The 24,057-nt window shown below is 43.8% G+C and overlaps 1 protein-coding gene across 2 annotated transcripts in view; it reads left to right on the plus strand.

Moving 5' to 3' along the window:
- The window catches only part of pdpr (pyruvate dehydrogenase phosphatase regulatory subunit), a 305,042-nt gene that overhangs the window by 60,261 nt on the left and 220,724 nt on the right, over positions 1–24,057 (plus strand). For both annotated transcript variants that reach the window (XM_051931537.1, XM_051931538.1), the window contains one exon: positions 21,415–21,548. In XM_051931537.1, the coding sequence (XP_051787497.1) occupies positions 21,415–21,548 (134 nt within the window). The remainder of the gene's footprint in view (positions 1–21,414; positions 21,549–24,057) is intronic.

Consider the following 24,057-nt stretch of genomic DNA (forward strand, 5'->3'; position numbering starts at 1 on the left):
ACTTGGAGCCTGTTCATTGGGGTTTACCCCGGTAGATAGATAGATAGATAGGTAGACAAGAGGGTAGCCTTCCTCCGCCTTCGGTTGGGGGGACGGGTCCTAACTGTTTGTGCGTATGCACCGAACAGCAGTTCGGAGTACCCACCCTTTTTGGAGTCCCTGGAGGGGGGTGCTAGAGGGCATACCTTCTGGGGACTCCCTCGTTCTGCTGGGAGACTTCAATGCTCACATGGGCAATGACAGTGAGACCTGGAAGGGCGTGATTGGGAGGAATGGCCCCCTGATCTGAACCCGAGCGGTGTTTTGTTATTGGTCTTCTGTGCTTGTCATGGATTGTCCATAACTAACACCATGTTCAAGCATAGGGGTGTTCATATGTGCACTTTGCACCAGGACACCCTAGGCCTCAGTTCGATGATCGACTTTGTGGTTGTGTCATCAGACTTGCGGCCACATGTCTTGGACACTCGGGTGAAGAGAGGGGCGGAGCTGTCAACTGATCACCACCTGGTGGTGAGTTGGCTTCGATGGTGGGGGAGGATGCCGGTCAGGCCTGGTAGGCCCAAACATGTTGTGAGGGTCTGCTGGGAACGTCTGGCAGAGCCCCCTGTCAGAAGTAGCTTCAACTCCCACCTCCGGCAGAACTTCGACCACATCCCGAGGGAGGTGGGGGACATTGAGTCCGAATGGGCCATGTTCCGTGCCTCCATTGTTGAGGCAGCTGACCGGAGCTGTGGCCGTAAGGTGGTCGGTGCCTGTCGTGGCGGCAATCCCCGAACCTGTTGGTGGGCACCGGCGGTGAGAGATGCCGTCAAGCTGAAGGAGTCCTACAGGACCCTTTTGTCCTGTGGGACTCTGGAGGCAGTTGATAGGTACCGGCAGGCCAAGCGGAATGTGGCTTTGGTGGTTGCTGAGGCAAAAACTCGGGCATGGGAGGAGTTTGAGGAGGCCGTGGAGAACGACTTTCGGACGGCTTCAAGGAGATTCTGGTCCGGCGTCTCAGGAGGGGTAAGCAGTGCAGTGTCAACACTGTATATGGTGGTGATGGTGCGCTGCTGACCTCGACTCGGGACGTTGTGGGTCGGTGGGGGGAGTACTTCGAAGACCTCCTCAACATGCCTTCCAATGAGGAAGCAGAGCCTGGGGACTCAGAGGTGGGCTTCCCCATCTCTGGGACTGAGGTCACCGAAGTGGTCAAAAAACTCCTTGGTGGCAGGGCCCCGGGGGTGGATGAGATACGCAGGGCTGTTTGGTCCCTGTACGATCGGTGCCAGAGCTTGGTCCGCATTGCCGGCAGTAAGTCGAACCCATTTCCAGTGAGAGTTGGACTCCGCCAGGGCTGCTCTTTATCACTGATTCTGTTCATAACTTTTATGGACAGAATTTCTAGGCGCAGCCAGGACGTTGAGGGGGTCCGGTTTGGTGGACTCTGTGTATGTTGTCCTGTTTGCTTCATCAGGCCGTGATCTTCAGCTCTCTCTGGATCGGTTCGCAGCCGAGTGTAAAGCGGCTGGGATGGGAATCAGCACCTCCAAATCCGAGACCATGGTCCTCAGCCTGAAAAGGGTGGAGTGCCATCTCAGGGTTGGTAGCGAGATCCTGCCCCAAGTGGAGGAGTTCAAGTATCTCGGGGTCTTGTTCATGAGTGAGGGAAGAATGGAGCGTGAGATTGACAGGCGGATCGGTGCGGCGATGTCGTGGTGAAAAAGGAGCTGAGCCGCAAGGCGAAGCTTTCAATTTACCAGTTGATCTATGTTCCTACCCTCACCTATGGTCATGAGCTATGGGTAGTGACCAAAAGAACGAGATTGCGAATACAAGCGGCTGAAATTAGTTTCCTCCGCAGGGTGTCTGGGCTTTCCCTTAAAGATAGGGTGAGAAGCTCATTTATTCGGTAGGGGCTCAGAGTAGAGCCGCTGCTCCTCCGCATCGAGGGGAGTCAGATGACGTGGCTCGGGCATCTGATCAGGATGCCTCCTGGACGCCTCCCTGGTGAGGTGTTCCGGGCACGTCTAACCGGGAGGAGGCCCCGGGGAAGACTCGGGACACGCTGGAGGGACTATGTCTCTCGGCTGGCCTGGGAACGCCTTGGGATTCTCCCGGAAGAGCTAGAAGAAATGGCCAGGGAGAGGGAAGTCTGGGCATCTCTGCTCAAGCTGCTGCCCCCGCAACCCGACCACGGATAAGTGGAAGAGGATGGATGGATGGATGGATGGATAGATGTGTTTTAATACAAACTGCTGCTTGGGCACTTGCAAGGGCCAATAGGTGGTTTACACAGTGGCAGTTGATCAAGAGTCCAGATGTTTTATCTGTAAGAAGTTTTGCCACACCTTTCTGTTTCCACAATCATAAGAGCCGCTCCATCTGACCCTAGTCCAACCAGATTAGCAGTTTTCAAGCCTAGAGTGTCCATAGTCTCATTCAGTGTGTTGGTTATAGTCTCTGTTTTGCCATCAGTCATATTGTGGGTTAATACAAAACTAATTCTGACCTCTTGTTTTAGTTTGGGAAAATGGTTCCAAGGTTTTAAGAGAAAATAAGCAGGCAGGAATCAAAGAGGAAAGGTCCAATACTTCAATTGTGTTTACTTGTTCAAATATAATATCAGTTACATACAATATAATAGCAATATACATGCAGATATAGGAATTGTACTATTGACTTACAGTAATATATATATATGACTTATACTATACTTACAGTAATATCAAAAGACCCAGAGCCATCATCCTAGACCAGTAGACTGAGGGAGCCCGCGTGTCAGTCTCGTCAGAGGATCAACTCGTGAGCCTGGTCCAATACCGGGCGGTGTGCACGTTCCCCACGGTTGAGCTTCCAAAGAAACTGAGGGCGGAACCTTCCCTTATATACTAATTGAGTGTCCTTGCCCAAAATGGCTTACGTGTAAGCAGTGTATACAGAAGTGATCAGTTTCTGCACACCTTCTTCCCACGGGACATCTTATGTGTTATCTCTACTAAGCCTAAAACAACCCTTCTTAGAGACATCAAAACAACTTACAGAAAAACATCTTGCATTAATTAACCTTTCCCTAAAACATTCTGAAACCCTCTATGAGAAACAGGCTTTTGCACATTCTTTCGCTATCATCCCAAACATTCCAATCTTTGTAGCTGGTTTTGCACTGAAGCGACCAACCCCCTCTTACTCCTTTATTTCATCCCTTCTCCTGTTACAGAGAAAACCTTTATATTACAATCGGTCCCTCGCTCAGCGCAAAACCAGCAACCTTGTCTGTCGTGCTCTGTTATTAATACGTTTTAAAACACAAAACACATAGCAATTAAATATAGTCATTAAAGCAATAATAATAATAAGCAGCACCAAAGGGTGTCCGTGTGCAACAACAGGTAAAACGTGATATCTACACAAGGTTATCATAGTGGTAACATTATATTGAAACCAATACCCATTACATATTGTATCATTACACCTAATATTTTCAGGTTTAACCGTTAACCATAAGCTACTGCTAATGTTCCATATATCTTGCCATATTTGCATAGTATTAGTCCTTAAAGCCATTTGCATGTTATTTTTCTGTATCTGTGCTTGTAATATATTAAAAGTGCATACAGTCCAGTTCATGAAAGTTGAGACATTTAGCCATCGAATGTCATTGCTAGCCGTGATTATCCAATCTGAAGCGCGTTGTTCCCAGTTTACTGTTTGCTGATGAGAGACCATGGACTGAGGTAACCACCTAGCCATTTGGTCTGCCACTTTGTGAGTATGTTGTCCCACATTCTCAAGCTTGTTTGCAGTTATTTCATTATCTACGGTGTTTAAAGTTCCTAGGGTGGTGCCAACCCCTCCTAAGAAAGTGTCATACCATGCCCGTTTAGCACGCTTACACTGTGGCAACAGTGGAAACGTCACTTGCCATGTAACCTTAGTCCTTTTTGCTGTCGTAGAAACAAGTTTACATGTGTCAATTATTGGTTCTACATGTGACTGTCTCGTTATGGGGGTTCTAGCCCACACGGCTATAGCAAGCATTGGTATAGTCCTGTTAATAATTTCAGTTGCATTGATCCAGCCAATGGGCCCAGTCTTATTAGAGGTGTATTCGCCTGATGTTGCATTGACCTCGCACTGTACCTTGGAGCCGTTCCAGGGCCCCATACACCAAGTTACTTTCGACGTCCAGGTAATATTTAAGTTTTCAGAGCACTCAATCAGATACTTCTGTGGTTTTACCCCCGGCACCTTCAAGTTCGAGGAGTAGATGGTGCACCCGTCACCAGTCGTAATGTTGAGGACATTGCAAGACTGATTTTCCGGATACGTGGTGTTCTCCTGACGTCTGGGCTTAGTGGAATTGTTCCACCACCATTGGACCTGAGTCGTCTCCGTTGCCTCGCCTCCTAATGTGGTGGCTCCTACTTCATTCAGAACACCCCCAATTCTGTAAAACAAGAGCACAGCATGTTGCACCCACTCCTCACTCCCGTCTATAGCAGTGTTTTACAGGAACATTTACCCATGCTTCTTCTCCATTGTATAGAACAGTTACAATCAAATCCTGTCCCATTGCGATGATTTCTGCCGGGCGGGGTGGTTCATGGGGTTGTTTAACCCACACCTTCGCCCCATTAACCAATTTAGGAGCATCTGTTGATCCAAATCCCCCCACATTCCGGCCAGTCTTAACTACTGGTGCAGTACTTTCCTGCACTTTTCCCATGTGAACTGGTATTATTAACAAGTGCGCTATTCGATCTCCCTTAGTCAATTTGATTGGATCCCCCATTGAGGATTGTAACAGAACTTTGACGGTCCCTTGGTAATCTGCGTCGATTACGCCTGCTAGCACAGTGACTCCCTTTAGCGCCAGACTTGATCTTGGGCATACATGCCTGTAGTGTCCCTTCGGGATTTTCACCCCTTTGTTTTACATGCTGAGCTCAAAAAACTGGATGGTAAGCCACTGCTTTTCATTTACTTATTCCCCAATATGAATGTGCTGCTTGAAACACCAATAAGTTTTTTCATTCCAACTAACTGCTAAAATGGCCATTCCATTAATTCAAATGCAGTACTTTCAAAAGCTTTCATATACAAACACGTGCTTTGCTTTCATCTCCTCGATTTCTTTCTTTAATTCACTTAGTTTTCAGTCACATTATTCAACTCATGCCCTGCAGTCTACAATGGCTATACAAATCCACCAGTTTCTCCACATTCAATGTCTAAATCAAATCTTACCGTAGCACTGGTTACTTTTACAAAAAGTTATGAATTAACTATTGGTATAACATTTTTAAACCTCAGAATTATACAGAGAATGCAGTGCAGTAGAGAATAAATGGAAGAAAACATTCTTACTCTTTTCCTTTTCTTTCAGTCCTCTGTTTTAACTTGCAATTTGGCATTGGCTGTTTTTATACTGCCACATGCCATTTTTCATACCAATTATTGCATTTAAACAAATGCACACCATATTGTCACGTACACTTTCCTTCATTACTACATACAAGTAACCCTCACATTATAGCAGCTTTACTTGTAAACTGACGTCTCCAATATACATATTGTTTTCTCTGCAGCAATAATCAACACAGGGGCTTTGAAAGGAGTGCTCCCAATAACCAGCTTAAGTTCTACTGCTGTTCCTCAGGGTCAAAAGATCCCGAAATCAAAGCACACACTTTAACACTGAGCGGTCGTTGTTTACTCCGTATGGCATTCTCGATATACATCGCTACGTGTACTGCTAGCTGCTCGCGACTTTTTAGCCAGGTATTACTCCTCTCTTTTGCCTCCTCATCTAACTGCTTTATAATAATTATTAACCATACACAATCTGTCTGACCAGCAGACAAGTGTAGGTTTTCTGTTTTAACCGCCTTTGCCTCCACTTTTTGCAGAGACACCTTATCTGCGTCCTTGACTAGCGCAGCTGCTGCAGCTGACTCCGCCCTCCTCGAGGAAAGCACAACGGCCTCCGATTCGACTCTCTCTATCGCTACTGCTACGGTTAACGTTGCCGTTAAAGTTTCTGTTGCAACTACTGCTGTCTCCATTTTTAGCGAAGAAAACACAGCTGTAAAAGCTGATTCTACCGTACACCTAAAAAACTTCAGAAATGCTGTTGATGCACGCTGACATTTGCCGGCTGTATGCCAGCATGCGATTACAGCATATTTGCCACCTGTGGACGATCCATCCCTATTATATACTCTTTCACTGGGGTGATTAGTACGGGGTAAGGTCTCACGGGCAACTGACCAATTTGTAACATCACCGTCACCTGAGTGGCAGGGATGTCCGTTCCCCCAATCCCCTGCACTGTCAATCGTTTCCCCTTGAATTTAGATGGATTCTCATATATTAAAGTGGCCTCCGCACCCGTATCGATGAGAGCCTTTACTATTTGTTTGTTTTTAGTTTCCCAATGTATCGTTACCGGTACAAAAGGTCGAATGTCCGCATCATGCCAATTTAGGGCTCTCACCTGTGCTTGGCCCCATCCCTAACAATCTCGTGCTGCGCGTTCTAATTCTTCAACGGGATATAAAGACCTTCCTTTATTTTTCCCTTTCCCTTTAGCTTTTTTCCCTCCTTTCTTATGCTTACTCTTGCGTCGGTTTTTCTCCCTATCTTCCTCCTCCTCTTCCTCCGAGGAGCTCTCGGAAGATGAAGAGGGGCCAGTTTCATCACGCTTTTTGCTCAATTTCTCCCACTCAGCAAAAGTAAGAACTTCGTCATGCTTTTTACTTAATTTTTCCCATTCTGCAAAGGTAAGGAGCGAATGTACTTCCGCCTTTGCCACTCGCTTCTTTATTCCGCCAGACTTATCTATAAGTCCTTTTTTCTTTGCCCTGTCCAGGAGCAGTCCTGTAGGCTGTCCATCTATCTCCTCCTTAGGGACCTTAGCATTAATTAACGCTCCCCATAACTCCTTCCTATTCACTCCCCCTGTTCTATAGGCGCTATTCCTTGATGTAGCCCCAGTGGGTTGTGTTGCAGCTGTCCCTGGCGGGGCTCCTCCCCACTCTCCCAGGTCACCTAAATCCCGTAATTTAGTCACAACCTCCCCCACTCCTGCACCTACCTCATTCAGTAAAAGAGTCATTATTATTCCTTTCAAACTAGCAGGGGCTGTTCTTATCAGGACGGTCCTGGCCATAGATGTAAATGGGAACAAATCTAACTGGTCCGCCTGGCCCGCTACCACGGCGTCCCTCATTGCCAATTCTCTAACCACTCGAATCGCCTGCTGCAAAGTCGTCCATGATTTTACTTCAGGCCAATTCTGTGGGTGCGGATATATTTCAAATGCTGCGTTCGCCGCCAGCGCCAACAACGTACTATCCCCTTTATCCAGTGACACATGCCCGGCTCCTGCATCATGCAAGCGTACGAGCCATGTGTCTACTGGCTCATTTCGCCCTTGTGCATAACATGATCTAAATCCTTCCCTTTCTTGTGCAGTGTAATCTTTGAAAACATCTCCCCTCCTAACATTACCATGTGCGTCAGTAAAAAGTCTGCGACGCATCACGGGTTTAGCCTGTAAAGGCAGAGGATCAATTACCGACCCTGCATCGGGTCCGTCATCATCCTCATAATCATCATCCCAAATGTTACCGTCCCATTTTTCAGGATCCCACTCATGGACGTTAACTGCGGCTACAAACGCTTTGATCTTTGCAACATCCGGTCTACGCTTCTTTTTCGCATTCACCTTGGCTATGCAAAAGGCTGCCTTTTCCGCCATCCCCTCGGCTCTCTGTACCCGCGGCAATAATACAGCTACCTGGGATTCGGCCATTGAGGCCCGCCCTAACGCATCCGCCAAGTCCATTTGCATTTTCTTAATCTCCCTTTCTTTTTCGTCTACCAGACTATCCACACTTCTAACCGCAGTTAGCAAAACCCACCCCCGCGTCTGCAAGCCCGTTATGGGTTCCTTTACAGACACCTGACATTTCTTAAACATCTCTGATTTCCTTTGCCTCACTTAGTAATTCAATATTTTACCAAATTCCCCAAAATCCTGCCGACTACGCCAAAATGTTTTAGTTTGGGAAAATGGTTCCAAGGTTTTAAGAGAAAATAAGCAGGCAGGAATCAGAGAGGAAAGGTCCAATACTTCAATTGTGTTTACTTGTTCAAATATAATATCAGTTACATACAATATAATAGCAATATACATGCAGATATAGGAATTGTACTATTGACTTACAGTAATATATATATATGACTTATACTATACTTACAGTAATATCAAAAGACCCAGAGCCATCATCCTAGACCAGTAGACTGAGGGAGCCCGCGTGTCAGTCTCGTCAGAGGATCAACTCGTGAGCCTGGTCCAATACCGGGCGGTGTGCACGTTCCCTACGGTTGAGCTTCCAAAGAAACTGAGGGCGGAACCTTCCCTTATATACTAATTGAGTGTCCTTGCCCAAAATGGCTTACGTGTAAGCAGTGTATACAGAAGTGATCAGTTTCTGCACACCTTCTTCCCACGGGACATTTTATGTGTTATCTCTACTAAGCCTAAAACAACCCTTCTTAGAGACATCAAAACAACTTACAGAAAAACATCTTGCATGTGTTTGGTTTGTTTGAATATTTCATGCACAATGAGCACCATATGCCATTTTCTTTGACCATTAGCCAATCAAAATCTTTAAACCATTGTTTGCTTATGCCGGATAAGTGGTGCTTAGATTTATCAATTGGCAGAGTGTGTGCTGAAGAGATTTCCCCTGATGAACCAGCCTCTGCAATGTCTTTGTCTGAAATTGCCACATCGGGAGTTGACGCTGCACCTCCATTAATTTGTGGTGTCTCTTTTCTGAAATAACTGAGCAGTGTTGTTTTCTGAACACTTTTTTTACTCATGTTGTTAAAACGTTTGGAAAAAATTTAAAGTACTTATGAATAAGACTTTTTTGAGAGGGAAAGTGGAAGCCTGTTGGATATTCAATGCACACTTGCACTACGGCAGGGCAAGATATGAACAAAAAAAGGAATGGCAGATGGGTCACTTTAACAAAACCCTCAGAAATTCAGTGACAAAACTTTTGCTCAGGACACAGTGTGTGCTGCAAGGGTTTCTGCACACTTTTTGAAATATGGATGCAGGTCCAAATATGAGCAATATAAGAATGGCAGTTGGGGTCACTTTAACAAAACCCTCAGTATGACCAAATACTATATAAAAACGGCAGAGGGAGTCACTTTAACAGGAACCACAGTGAGTGCTTCAGTACAAGGATTTTTGCACACAGAACACACCTAATGCTTAAACAACTGTGTATATATTAGTTTGCTATGTACTGAACAAGAAGAGAGCAGCTATATGCTTAGCAGTACTACACAAACTGCACTGACACTGAGAACAGAGACATCACTTCCTGACGCCCTTTTTTCTGATATCTGACAGGCTGGTTCCACTGTATTAAGCTGCTATACCTCCGCTATTAACATGTACAGCCCCCTCTCAAAAGCCCCCCTCCCCATACTCTTTGCTTTTGTGAACTCTGCTCCACCTCATCCCCGCTATTAGCTTGTTCAGCATCGAGTGATTGGAAACATCCCGGCCCGAGTCTCTCCCCTCTCCCCTCACCACTTGTGATCCTGCTTCTAAACTATTTTCCCACCTGCCCACTCGTCCCTTGCCATCTCTGCAGATCATTAGATCTGCCTGTGCCTGTGGATCTGCGGCTGTCATCTCACAATGTCATGCGAGATGACAGCTGGGCGCTCAACTAAATTAGTCGGACAGATTGCCCGGCTAAAAGATGCTAGGGAGAACACTGAAATAAACTGTTTTAAGTAATGTTAGTAAAAACATACCATAGTAAAAAGAAATGTACAATGAATGTGTGTATAATCAGTTTTCTGTTCTCTATTATCGGTCAGTACAGGTAGTCCCCTACTTACGATCGTAACTTCGAAAAATCTAAGTTGAACCATGTCGAAAGCGAGACGATAATTTATATAAAATTGTGTAAAATATAAATTTTCAAGTTGGCGCAGCAAGTGAACGTTTCTATGGGACAAGCGATTCGAGCTATGCAGTACAATATGTTGCCAGGAACTCCCACGTTGTGAGATGCCTCAGTCTAGCTAATGATCAATAGAGATCAGTGATCTTGTTGTTATAGCACTTTTCGATATGCTTTTGCTAGAAGGAAAGTTAGCTTTGTTGATTTGACCTTGATTCCCTGAGTAGTGAAAAGCAAATAGCTTCTAAAATGGCATGTGGAAAGATACCAAAGAGAATACTCAAAGCAAAATAATCCATGGATGGCTTTTTTCGTATTATCGCTGCATCTGACTCTGATTTGTCAGACTCAGATTTTGATGCAAGTGATCTGGAGATGGCGTCAGGGTGGCGCTGTGGTAGCGCTGCTTCCTTGCAGTAAGGAGACCTGGGTTCGCTTCCCGGGACCTCCCTGCATGGAATTTGCATGTTCTCCCCATGTCTGCGTGGGTTTCCTCTGGGTGCTCCGGTTTCCTCCCACAGTCCAAAGACTTGCAGGTTAGGTGCATTGGCGATCCTAAATTGTCCCGTGTGTGTGTGTGTGTGTGTGTGTGTGTGTATGTGTATGTGTATGCCCTGCGGTGGGCTGGCACCCTACCTGGGGTTTCCTGCCTTGTGCCCTGTGTTGGCTGGGATTGGCTCCAGCATACCCCAGTGACCCTGTAGTTAGGATATAGCGGGTTGGATAATGGATGGATGATCTGGAGATGGAGGTCGAAAATGAAAGTGAGGTACCAGCATCAACTGGTCGTGGTGCTGAACACGTTCCTGTAGCTGGTGCACCCATGGCAATGTTTGCCTGGGATGACACGAGGTACAAACCATATTGTGTCTCACTGCAACAGTCACCCCTGTGCACCTGTCTCACAAAGAGAGCCAGGCAGCCAGTCCACCGTGCATTCCTGCTGGCCTAGCTTGAAGCAAGGTCCATATTAATGCAATTTGCCTTAATGATGGTTCAGTTGATAAAGATGTCATCACCAAGTTGCCCTTGTTTTATTTTATTTTATTTTTATTTGGTGAATACTGTGTAATGTACCTGGGCTTGAAGCCTTGAAGTAATAGTATTATTACTGAAAGTTGCACTATTTATTTTATTGTTATTATTTATTAGTTTAAATATTATGCAGTTTAATGATGATAAAGTTGTTTAAAATGTCACTTTAACATGTCGGTGGACAGAGATTGTTAACATTAACAAAGTGTAGTTGGTTTACAAAAATATTTATTCCTTTTCTTAGACATGTTCAGTGCAATACAACTTTTGACAAGCACCTCTAGATATTTTACAAAGTCTTAATGCCTCTTTGGATGGTTAAAAATATGTTGTCAAAATTATAGCTTAAGTTGTTTGCAAAATTTGTTCAATATAAAGGTTCTATATTTTAACTGTCATGCAATGTGATTCTTTCTCTTCATTAGTGCTACCCCCTTGACAACTCACTTTATGGGGCCATGTAAACCTGTATTAATACTTGTGTGCACATTAAAATGTTATTTTTTTGTACAATGTACAGTTTTTATGACAGTGGAATAGGTTATTCTTCGCCAGTCTACTGCAGTAATTGAACTGGAAAATGTGGTTAACATCCACTCATGGATGGGGAAAAAAATACTGTTGAATACTGTTAAACCAGTATAATTTTGAAAAATACCATGATGTAGAATTTTGATCATACTGCCCAGCACTATTCTTGAATAATGGTGCATTTGTTTTGTTTTACCTTTTGTGAAGGTGTTTTTTTGACATTTGGACTTCAGTCTTGACACATTATACACTTCATGTCAACATTTTGTCAATTATTCCTATAACAAGAAAAATGTTTGCTATATGTTCAACATTACTTGCATCACATTTCCTATCATCCTACATTTACCCAGATAGTTGTAGATATGGAACACACATGAAATGCATATATTCCAAATAATGATGTATTATTTACTCTCTACAATTCCAGATACCTAACTTGGATCCTTTTGGTAACCTCTGCACCAAGGTTATTATAGTTTGGCCTTTTAATATTAGTTTTTATTTCTGTATTTTTTCTGACCTTACTTGGATATTCAGTTTAGTTTTAGTTTTACTTTATCATGTATTTTTAATTTTAATTTAGTTTTTATTACACAAAGACATTTCTATTTAATTTTTATATCTGTTAGTTTCAGTTTTAGTAATTATGGCATGGAGCTCCTATAGAGTTTTCATTTATGTCACAATCAGACAGAACTGTACACCTAATCGATGTGGATAGGAGTTCAATTTTGTCTGGTAAAAAACAAGCATTATCAAAATCAGATACTGAATATGAACAATTTTTCAGCTGCGTTGTTCTTATGTCAGTGGATGTTTCTTGCGGGTAGGGCTTCTGTTCTCTTCCTCCGATGCAGAAACCATGTCCTCATCTGAGTTCACCTCTGCTATAGCACGTATATATATTTGATAACTAACAGTGTCGGATCGGGGTGAGCTTGAACGCGACAGAGAAAATAAAACTGAATATAAATAAATAAATAAATAAATAAGCTAACTTATACAAGTATCATACATTTACACAAGCTGTTACAGACTCAAATCAAATGTATGTTTTTATTGTATAATAGTAACAATAAGAGCAGCTCTCTACTCAAAATGTTTATATTGTGACGCTGCAAGGCTCGAACATGCAACCTCTTGATTACGAGTCAGTAGTTTTTACTGCTGTACTACCAAAGCAGTCATAACAACGAAGTACACTAACCCGTTTTCTTTTTCTTCAGTTATAGTCGTGAATAAAAGTGCACTTGTTTTGTTATACTTGAACTTTTTTTGAAAGTGCTTATTTGATATTTGGACTTCACTCTTCACACATTATACACTTCATGTCAAAATTTTGTCATTAGTACTAAAACATGAAAAAAGTTGGTCTGTTAGGTTAGTGTTCAACATTTTTGTCATGCTACACTTACATAGATCTGTGTAGACACGGAACACACACGAAATGTGTTCCAAATAACGATATATTATTTACACTATACAGCTCCCGGTACGTCACTCCCAGATAAACGAGGCTTGAGTTGGGAATGCTTTTTGCCGTTTCTGCGGCGGTGGGAGGAATGAGATAGTAGGTTGCTTGCGCTTATCGTCACTTTTACGAAACAGAAGACGCTGAAGGAGAGGTGCTAACGGATTTAAGGTGGGCTGGGTTAACAAGTTTTTTCGTAAGCTTTGGTAATTCTAGTGTTAAACGATGTTTTTAAAGCAAAAGTGATTGGTCATAACAATACACTGATCTTGTATGATGACGACCTAGTCAGTCTCTCGATCAGTGGTGTTTTATTTTCAAAAATCGTGAGTGGTTTCCCATAGACTTTCTTGTATACTCAGCTATGGGGATGGAAATTAGAGGAGTGAACCGCAAGACAATGATTATATTTTTACATTATGTACATTAAAGTACCATCAACAATAAATCAAATTGAATTAATAATACATTGAACATTTATTATAAAAGTGAAGTTGAATAAATCAGTCTCTGTAGCTGCGGGGGGGGTGAGGGGCTTTGGGGGTGGAGAATCGAGTATGTGTTCAGGTAAAATACCACTTTCAGTTGATGGATTTTGCCCAAAAGTTACTACAGATCTACAATTTTGGTGTAACCAAAAAAAACCCATCTATCTCATTGCGTTTTTTGAGGTACCTTGTTTACACACACACAGACATAATTCCAAAAGACTATATTTTCGGACTCAGGGAGGTCTAAAATGTCAGGATTCATCAAAATCTCGAGGTCGAATTTTTCCATGATTAGTATACTTTCTCTGTACTTCATATACAAGAAAGTAAAAACGATTTCTTCTGTGCGAAGTGGCAGGTGAATTACTGTTGACAAAAAGCAGGCACCTGAGAAATAAACTGAAACATTACTGTATGGACAGAAAAATCATGAGTGAGTAAAGGTTTTGTTGACCAGCACATTCCAATTTCAGGTGTTTGAATTATGTCTTGATATACAGCAAGCACAAAGAAAGGCGGCATGTAAATTGCTTTCTATTTCACGCGATTTATGCACCTGTATTCAGCTCGTTCTGTCACCACAAATGCTGTGTGAACAACCGCCCTCCTTCACCAGCCACCGTTCACTGGATGAATATATGCGGGCAGCTCGTTGTGGATGACTTTCCATTTCAGAGTTAAAAGTTACAAGGGTTAAAGACCAACAGCAAGAATATTCATTCAAAAATGAAAACTAAAAATGTTTTTAGTAAATTATTTTATTTCAGTTACTTTAACACTAGAATTACCATAGCCTACGAAAAAACTCGTAGATCCGGCCCACCTTAAATCGCTTCTTAAATCCGTTCACACCTCTCCGCTTGCATCCTTTGTCCTCTAAATGTGCTGATAAAAGACAAGCTGCCAGCAGCCAGCTATTCCATCCCCCCACCGACTTAGAACGTGAGCGAACTTTTCCCAGCTCATGCCTTGATTGATTATCTGGGAGTGAAGTGGAGTTTTACAGTGGAAATAATAGATCTTTATTTGGAACACACGCATTTCATGCGTATTCCGTTTCTAAAGTAATCTGTGTAAACACATTGTTAAAACAGAAACTTTTTCATATTTTAGTAATAAATGTTACAAAATGTAGTAGGCATAAACTATCCATCCATCCATCCATCCATTGTCTCCCGCTTATCCGAGGTCGGGTCGCGGGGGCAGCAGCTTGAGCAGAGATGCCCAGACCTCCCTCTCCCCGGCCACTTCTTCTAGCTCTTCCGGGAGAATCCCAAGGCGTTCCCAGGCCAGCCGAGAGATATAGTCCCTCCAGCGTGTCCTGGGTCTTCCCCGGGGCCTCCTCCCGGTTGGACATGCCCGGAACACCTCACCAGATCACCTGATCAGATGCCCGAGCCACCTCATCTGACTCCTCTCGATGCGGAGGAGCAGCGGCTCTACTCTGAGCCCCTCCCGGATGACTGAGCTTCTCACCCTATCTTTAAGGGAAAGCCCAGACACCCTGCGGAGGAAACTCATTTCAGCCGCTTGTATTCGCGATCTTGTTCTTTCGGTCACTACCCATAGCTCATGACCATAGGTGAGGGTAGGAACATAGATCGACTGGTAAATTGAGAGCTTCGCCTTGCGGCTCAGCTCCTTTTTCACCACGACAGACCGATGCAGAGCCCGCATTACTGCGGATGCCGCACCAATCCGCCTGTCGATCTCACGCTCCATTCTTCCCTCACTCGTGAACAAGACCCCGAGATACTTGAACTCCTCCACTTGGGGCAGGATTTCGCTACCAACCCTGAGAGGGCACTCCACCCTTTTCCGGCTGAGGACCATGGTCTCGGATTTGGAGGTGCTGATTCTCATCCCAGCCGCTTCACACTCGGCTGCGAACCGATCCAGAGAGAGCTGAAGATCACGGCCTGATGAAGCAAACAGGACAACATCATCTGCAAAAAGCAGTGACCCAATCCTGAGCCCACCAAACCGGACCCCCTCAACGCCCTGGCTGCGCCTAGAAATTCTGTCCATAAAAGTTATGAACAGAACCGGTGACAAAGGGCAGCCCTGGCGGAGTCCAACTCTCACTGGAAACGGGTTCGACTTACTGCCGGCAATGCGGACCAAGCTCTGGCACCGATTGTACAGGGACCCAACAGCCCTTATCAGGGGGGGCCGGTACCCCATACTCTCGGAGTACCCCCCACAGGATTCCCCGAGGGACACGGTCGAATGCCTTTTCCAAGTCCACAAAACACATGTAGACTGGTTGGGCAAACTCCCATGCACCCTCCAGGACCCTGCTAAGGGTATAGAGCTGGTCCACTGTTCCGCGACCAGGACGAAAACCACACTGTTCCTCCTGAATCCGAGGCTCGACTATCCGACGGACCCTCCTCTCCAGGACCCCTGAATAGACTTTTCCAGGGAGGCTGAGGAGTGTGATCCCTCTGTAGTTGGAACACACCCTCCGATCCCCCTTCTTAAAGAGGGGGACCACCACCCCGGTCTGCCAATCCAGAGGCACTGTCCCTGATGTCCATGCGATGTTGCAGAGGCGTGTCAACCAAGACAGTCCTACAACATCCAGAGCCTTGAGGAACTCCGGGCGTATCTCATCCACCCCCGGGGACCTGCCACCAAGGAGTTTTTTGACCACCTCGGTGACCTCAGTCCCAGAGATGGGGGAGCCCACCTCTGAGTCCCCAGGCTCTGCTTCCTCATTGGAAGGCATGTTAATGGGATTGAGGAGGTCTTCAAAGTACTCCCCCCACCGACCCACAACATCCCGAGTCGAGGTCAGCAGCGCACCATCCCTACCATATACAGTGTTGACACTGCACTGCTTCCCCTTCCTGAGACGCTGGATGGTGGACCAGAATCTCCTCGAAGCCGTCCGAAAGTCGTTCTCCATGGCCTCCCCAAACTCCTCCCACGCCCGAGTTTTTGCCTCAGCAACCACCAAAACCGCATTCCGCTTGGCCTGCCGGTACCTATCAGCTGCCTCCAGGGTCCCACAGGACAAAAGGGTCCTGTAGGACTCCTTCTTCAGCTTGACGGCATCCTTCACCGCCGGTGTCCACCAACGGGTTCGGGGATTGCCGCCACGACAGGCACCGACCACCTTACGGCCATAGCTCCGGTCAGCTGCCTCAACAATAGAGGCACGGAACATGGCCCATTCGGACTCAATGTCCCCCACCTCCCTCGGGATGTGGTCGAAGTTCTGCCGGAGGTGGGAGTTGAAGCTACTTCTGACAGGGGGCTCTGCCAGACGTTCCCAGCAGACCCTCACAACACGTTTGGGCCTACCACGCCTGACTGGCATCCTCCCCCACCATCGAAGCCAACTCACCACCAGGTGGTGATCAGTTGACAGCTCCGCCCCTCTCTTCACCCGAGTGTCCAAGACATGTGGCCGCAAGTCTGACGACACGACCACAAAGTCGATCATCGAACTGAGGCCTAGGGTGTCCTGGTGCCAAGTGCACATATGAACACCCCTATGCTTGAACATGGTGTTTTGTTATGGACAATCCGTGACGAGCACAGAAGTCCAATAACAAAACACCGCTTGGGTTCAGATCGGGGGGGCCATTCCTCCCAATCACGCCCTTCCAGGTCTCACTGTCATTGCCCACGTGAGCATTGAAGTCTCCCACCAGAACGAGGGAGTCCCCAGAAGGTATGCCCTCTAGCACCCCCTCCAGGGACTCCAAAAAGGGTGGGTACTCCGAACTGCCGTTCGGTGCATATGCACAAACAACAGTTAGGACCCGTCCCCCCACTCGAAGGCGAAGGGAGGCTACCCTCTCGTCCACCGGGGTAAACCCCAATGAACAGGCTCCAAGTCGGGGGGCAATAAGTATACCCACACCCGCTCGGCGCCTCTCACCGGGGGCAACTCCAGAGTGGTAGAGAGTCCAGCCCCTCTCAAGGAGATTGGTTCCAGAGTCCAAGCTGTGCGTCGAGGTGAGTCCGACTATATCTAGCCGGAACCTCTCAACTTCGCGCACTAGCTCAGGCTCCTTCCCCTTCAGAGAGGTGACATTCCACGTCCCAAGAGCCAGCTTCTGTAGCCGAGGATCGGACCGCCAAGGTCCCCGCCTTTGGCCACCACCCAACTCACACTGCACCCGACCTCCTTGGCCCCTCCCATAGGTGGTGAGCCCATGGGAAGGGGGACCCACGTTGCCTCTTCAGGCTGTGCCCGGCCGAGCCCCATGGGTGCAGGCCCGGCCACCAGGCGCTCGCCATCGAGCCCCACCTCCAGGCCTGGCTCCAGAGTGGGGCCCTGGTGACCCGTGTCCGGGCAAGGGAAAACGCCGTCCAAAATTGTTTTTCATCATAGGAGGTTTGAACCGCTCTTTGTCTCATCCCTCACCTAGGACCAGCATAAACTATAGAATATGTAAAGCCCGAGTTCCAAAGATCAAATAAACACTTTCACAAAAGCTTCAAGAGTGATACAACAGTTTCCATGGCGTAGCGCGTTAAGATTTGCATCTTAAAACACAGCAGCTTTGCCGTGCCTCACAGACCTGAGTTCGATTCCCTGCTGGGGATGAAGTGTTGCTTTTTTTTTTTCTTTTTAACCTCAAACGGGCATAAAATTTATAAATTGGTATGCACTGTCAGTTAATGAGATCGTTATATTTTCATGTGGGATGCTCCTTTTAAAATATTTTTTTTAACAATTGAGACTGCAATTAACAGGAACAACTGTCCCTAAAACTGTTATTTTTAAGATCCATAACACACAGACAGACAGAGCATTGCGTAATAGAGAGACAGACAGGCAGAGATATATAAATAAACAGGGAAGGCACATGTACTGAAAGAAAAAAAGATCAACATGTGCGTTGTTCCTGCTGCAATGAATAAGCTCACACGCTCTAACATCACCCCTCCCCCATCTGACTCTCTAAGTAACAGCACAAGTACAGACGCAAACCAAGTGTAATCAAGAGTCCCGGTTCGATCCCCACTCACTCCTATATTTGCTGTTTTCAGTAATAAGCTGCTCTTTTTGTTAATATTATACAGTACACACATGCACTTGGTTTGTGTCTGTACTTGTGCTGTTACTTAGAGAGTCAGATTGAGGGGAGGGATGATGTTAGAATGCGTGAGCTTATTCAGTGCTGCAGGAACAACGCAAATGTTGATCTTTTTTTTTTCTTTCAGTACATGTGCCTTCCCTGTTTATTTATATATCTCTGCCTGTCTGTCTCTCTATTACGCGGTGCTCGGTCTGTCTGTGTGTTATGGATCTTGAAAATAACAGTTATAAGGACAGTTGTTCCTGTTAATTGCAGTCTCAATTGTTAAAAAAATATTTTAAAAGGAGCATCCCACATGAAAATGTAACGATCTCATTAACTGACAGTGCATACCAATTTATAAATTTTATGTCTGTTTGAGGTTAAAAAGAAAAAAAAAAAAGCAACAGTTCATCCCCAGCGGGGAATCGAACTCAGGTCTGTGAGGTAAGGCAAAGCTGCTGTGTTCTAAGAAGCAAATCTTAGCACGCTACGCCACAGAAGCTATTGTACCATCCTTGAAGCTTTTGTGAAAGTGTTTATTTGATCTTTGGAACTCGGGCTTTACACATTCTATAGTTTATGCCTACTACATTTTGTAACATTTATTACTAAAATATGAAAAAGTTTCTGTTTTAACAATGCGTTTACACAGATTACTTTAGAAACGGAACATGTGTTCCAAATAACGATCTATTATTTCCACTGTAAAACTCCACTTCACTCCCAGATAATCAATCAAGGCATGAGCTGGGAAAAGTTCGCTCACGTTCTAAGTCGGTGGGGGGATGGAATAGCCGGCTGCTGGCAGCTTGTCTTTTATCAGCACATTTAGAGGACAAAGGATGCTTGCGGAGAGGTGCGAATGGTTTTAAGAAGCGATTTAAGGTGGGCCGGATCTACGAGTTTTTTGGTAGGCTCTGGCAATTCTAGTGTTAATAGTTTTGTTTAGTTTTAGTTTTTCTTTTCGATTCTGTTAATTTTATTTCAGTTTACGAAAATTTTTCTTAAATAATAGTTTCAGTTTTGATTTTAGTTTTCGTTAACTATAATAACCTTGCTCTGCACCATCCAAGAATACATATCAACTTTCTGTCGATTTGACATTTGAGCTTGGGTTTTTAACTCACTGACAGCAAAATGTAAATTTAAATTGGTTATATTCTTAAATAAAAGTGCACATATTTATTTGATGTTTGCACTAAAATCTTCACACATTATACACTTCACGTCATTATTAGTATAACATGGAAAAGGTTTCTGGTTTAGGTATGTGTTCAACATTTCCTTTCATCCTACACTTACACAGATCATTGTTGACACGGAGCACACATGAAATGCATGTGTTCCAAATAACTATTTTTCAACCTATACAACTCCAGGCACCTTACACTTAGATAAAGTGCCTTGAGCTAGAAGAACTTTTTGCTTTTTGGTTGGGGGTTGGGGGTTGAGGGGTGGGTGCATTTGATGGGATACCAGGCTGCTTGTGCTGATTGACACATCTACGAAACAGAAGATGCTAATGGAGAGGTGCAAAGGAATTTAAGGTGGCCCAGGATTACTAGTTTTTTCATAGGCTTCAGAGATTCTAGTGTTAAGTCGTAAACAAGTAGGTGCCACATAGTTTGTATTTATTTTCAGATTAGTTATTATTCTAAACAAATCCATGGTCGACCGTTTTATTTATTTCAAGTAATAATGAAGCTTTTTATGTTTAATTTAGGATGTTGTACCGTGTTAGCCATTATGAATGTAGTGAGAAGTCAAGCAAAATGACACCTTTTATTGGCTAGCTAAAAAGATTACAATATGCAAGCTTTTGAGGCAACTCAGGCCCCCTTCTCCTGTTTAATTTAAAATATATTAAATATATTTTATATTTAATATATTTATATAAGAAATATTGAAGCTTTTTATATTTAATTTTTCAGTTCATGCAAAATAAACTTAAATTTTAGTAATTTATGTTCCAGCTTTTGCCATTAACATCATACCCAGGATGGAGCAATTGCAGGTTAATGGTCTTGCTCAAGGGCCCAACGGAGTGAAATCACTTCTGGCATTTACAGGATTTGAACTGGCAACCTTCTGGCAGATCCTCAAACTTGGTGGTTGGTAGCAGGATTAGCACTCCAGCTATTGGGGGAAAAAAAAAAACAAAAAAAAAAACTTGCACTGTTCCATTTCATTGAAAATAGTGTGGTGCAGAGGTGTCACCTGTTGCATGGTTGGGATCCTGAGGAGGTTCGTCATGTGGTGGGTGTGGCAATGTGCTGTATCAGTACATGTTCTCCAACTTTTAACATTTTAATTTATGAAAGTAAGTTATATCATTAGACAATGTTAAATCCTTTTTAGCTGTAAATTACTTTTGTTTAGAGAACAGCTGCTTCATGTAATGTCTGTTTCACATATTTGTTTCAGATTCTCAAATTCTAAGCTAATTTTTGTTACTAGTAGTTTTCTGAAATCCATCTATCAATTTAAATGCAAATGTTTTTTTTCTAATTTTTGGGTTGTGGGGAGTTTGAACCTATCCTCATGATAGCAGGTATGAGGTCAGAACCAACTGTAAACTGGGTACCAGTCAGGTGCAGGGCATATTGGCACATTTAGTCACTCCTGGTTCATTTAGATTTATCATTTTAGTTATACAGGACTCTTATGGAATGACAGGAAAACTAATATTCCTGGATACCCAAGCAGAAACTGACAGGATGTGTCATTGCCTTACATATAAAGATGGGACTGGAATTTGAATACCTTTGTATAAACATTGGTCTAAGGTTTATTGCTCATATGCACAAGGACACATTCATTTTAATATTATAATCCTTACATTTCTTTGGCAGGTTGGGTGCTGGGACAACAAGGTTGTGTGCTGGTATTGTCAGTGCAGTCAAGCAAATCTCTATTGAAAGCAAAATGGCAAGTTATTCAAACAATCTTTATCAACAGCTTGAACAAGAGACAGGAATCAAAACAGGTATGTAGATTTATGAATTTTATTGATTTTGAGTGACCCAATTAATTATTATACAAATCAGTCACTCAACTATTGTATTCAGTTGAAAGCTACCTCTAGCATTGTCCACATGTATACCTTACCTCAGTTCTTTACTTGCTGTCCTGTTTTTTCAATGTTGATGGGACAAAAACTGAACACACATCTTTTTTAGCATTTATAAAAGGGGAACGTAAAAAAAAAACTGACCTCTAATTAGGGATGGCAAAACAAACTTTCTGACTGGGGGAAAAAACGAATAGGAAAGCGTCTTCTTCTTTTTCTTTGGTTGAGGCTGCTTTGCCTTATCTTCTTACCTTTATCACCAGTATTAATAATACATCTCTTTATACTAACCTGGTACCTTCCAGCCTGAAGATGGCTGTTTTTACACATTTTCTCAAAAAAACCTGGGCTTGACCCTGAGGATTTTAAAAATTATTGGCCTATTCCAAATCTTCTTTTTCTTAGCCCACAACAGCACATTCTAGGATTTTACTATTTGAAAGACCACCTTGCCCCTAATGACCTGTTTGAGGAATTTAGTCTGGTTTTAGGGCCAGTCACTATACAGGGGACAACACATGTCAGGGTGACTAATGATGTCCTAATCGCAGCAGATTCATGATCTTTTTAGACCTCATTGCTGCTGTTGGTATAGTACATCTTGTCATTCTTTTCTTTAGACTTGAGAATGAGTTGCATATTACTGGAAGTGCGCTTGTGTGGTTTAAATCATACCTTAAGGACCTATAAAAATTTGTTGCCATTGGTAAGTTTAGGTTTGACTCATCTTATTTGTTACAGGGTGTCCCTCAGGGATCAGTTCTTGGCCCTCTGTTCTTTGTTATCTATATACTTCCTCTTGGTGACATAATTAGACAGCATGGCCTATGATTTCACGGTTACACTGATGATACACAGATTTATTTACAGATAGGGCTTATGCAGACATTGTCTCCTGCTACATTGGTTGTCTGTTTGGCTGACGTTAACACTGGTTGTCTGAAACCTATCTCAGACTGAACAGTGATAAAATTGAGGCTTTAATTATTGCATCTCCAGACACTTTAAAGAAAATTCTCAGTAAAATCCGCAGGCTTTATCATATCCTTGTCTGCACAGGTTAAAAATCTTGGTGTTATTCTTGACCTTACACTCTCCTTTGATCCAAATATTAATAATATTACCAAGGTTGCCTTTTTCCACTTTAAGCAGATTTCAAGGCTGCATTCATTGCTCTCTGATACTGCAAATGAGGCACTCATCCATGCTTTTGTCACCTCACGACTTGACCATTGCAGCTCTGTTTTATTTTGGTATCCCTGCTCAGACCCTAAACAAAGTTAAAATATGTACAAAATTCAGCGGCAAGAGAGTTTACCCATTTAAAACCCCGAGAGCATATTACTCCTTCAATTCTAAAGTTACACTGGCTACCTGATACTTGTGATATCGTCATGGGGAATCGCTTCTACATTATTAGATGGAGGCTGTACAGCACATTCGGCATTGCAATTACCATTAAACCTCGCTCACGACGAAAATCCAATTTGCAACATATGCAAGGGCTATGGAAAGGCAAAAGTCTTGCAACATTCAAAGATAATAGTTTGGGATGAGTGCACCATGGCACATAAAAAAGCTTATGAAGCCTTGAACCGAACAATGCAAGATGATCTCAGAGATCCTACCAAATTAATGGGAGGTACTGTCATTTTACTCGCAGGAGATTTTCGTCAAACATTACCAGTTATTCCACGAGGGACACCAGCGGATGATCTCAATGCGTGTTTAAAATCCATGCTTCTCCCACGGTCAGTTATATGTCGCGTGTTCTTGGGTAGGTACACCAAAACATTTATACATTTATGCACGTAATGGGCAAACAAAAAATGTAGTATACCCGAAAGCACTGCAGTACTACTCAGTGTATATTTAATTCTTAAATGTTAATGTTTTACTGTTTAATAATTTATACACTTCTTATATGTTGTTCAGATTCTTTTATCAAAATACCAGTAACGGCGCACTGCATGAATACACTTGACTTGAGCATTCATAGTATTCATCCTCTTTCTCTGTACGTTTAGCATTCGTTTGCTCAGAGGTTGATGTGTTTGCTGCTTCCTGAGCAGCTCTTCTTTACTCCACCCTATCGGCCCGCTGCTTCTTTTCGTCGGCATCTTTTCGCGTTTAAGTTAAGTTTTTGTTTTGCCATTACTTAGTACATTTTCTTTAACCTTTCACTTAATCTGGCACTTAAGTCTTCAATTTGCCTCAGGAATGATTAGTGAAGGTGGTAGGGAATGAGAACGGCGCCCATATGCATCCGCCGCCCTGCTGTGCGCTGCCGAGAGTTGATTCTACAATAAAATAAAACAAAGATAAAAAGAGTAATAAAATCATCACCTCGAAAGCGGATAGTAGACGTCATGTAGTATGTGTGTACCAAATTTCAAGTGCATAGGTGAAACGGTTTGCGAGCTAC

This window comes from Erpetoichthys calabaricus, chromosome 9, assembly GCF_900747795.2.
Source record: "Erpetoichthys calabaricus chromosome 9, fErpCal1.3, whole genome shotgun sequence".
NCBI lineage: Eukaryota > Metazoa > Chordata > Cladistia > Polypteriformes > Polypteridae > Erpetoichthys > Erpetoichthys calabaricus.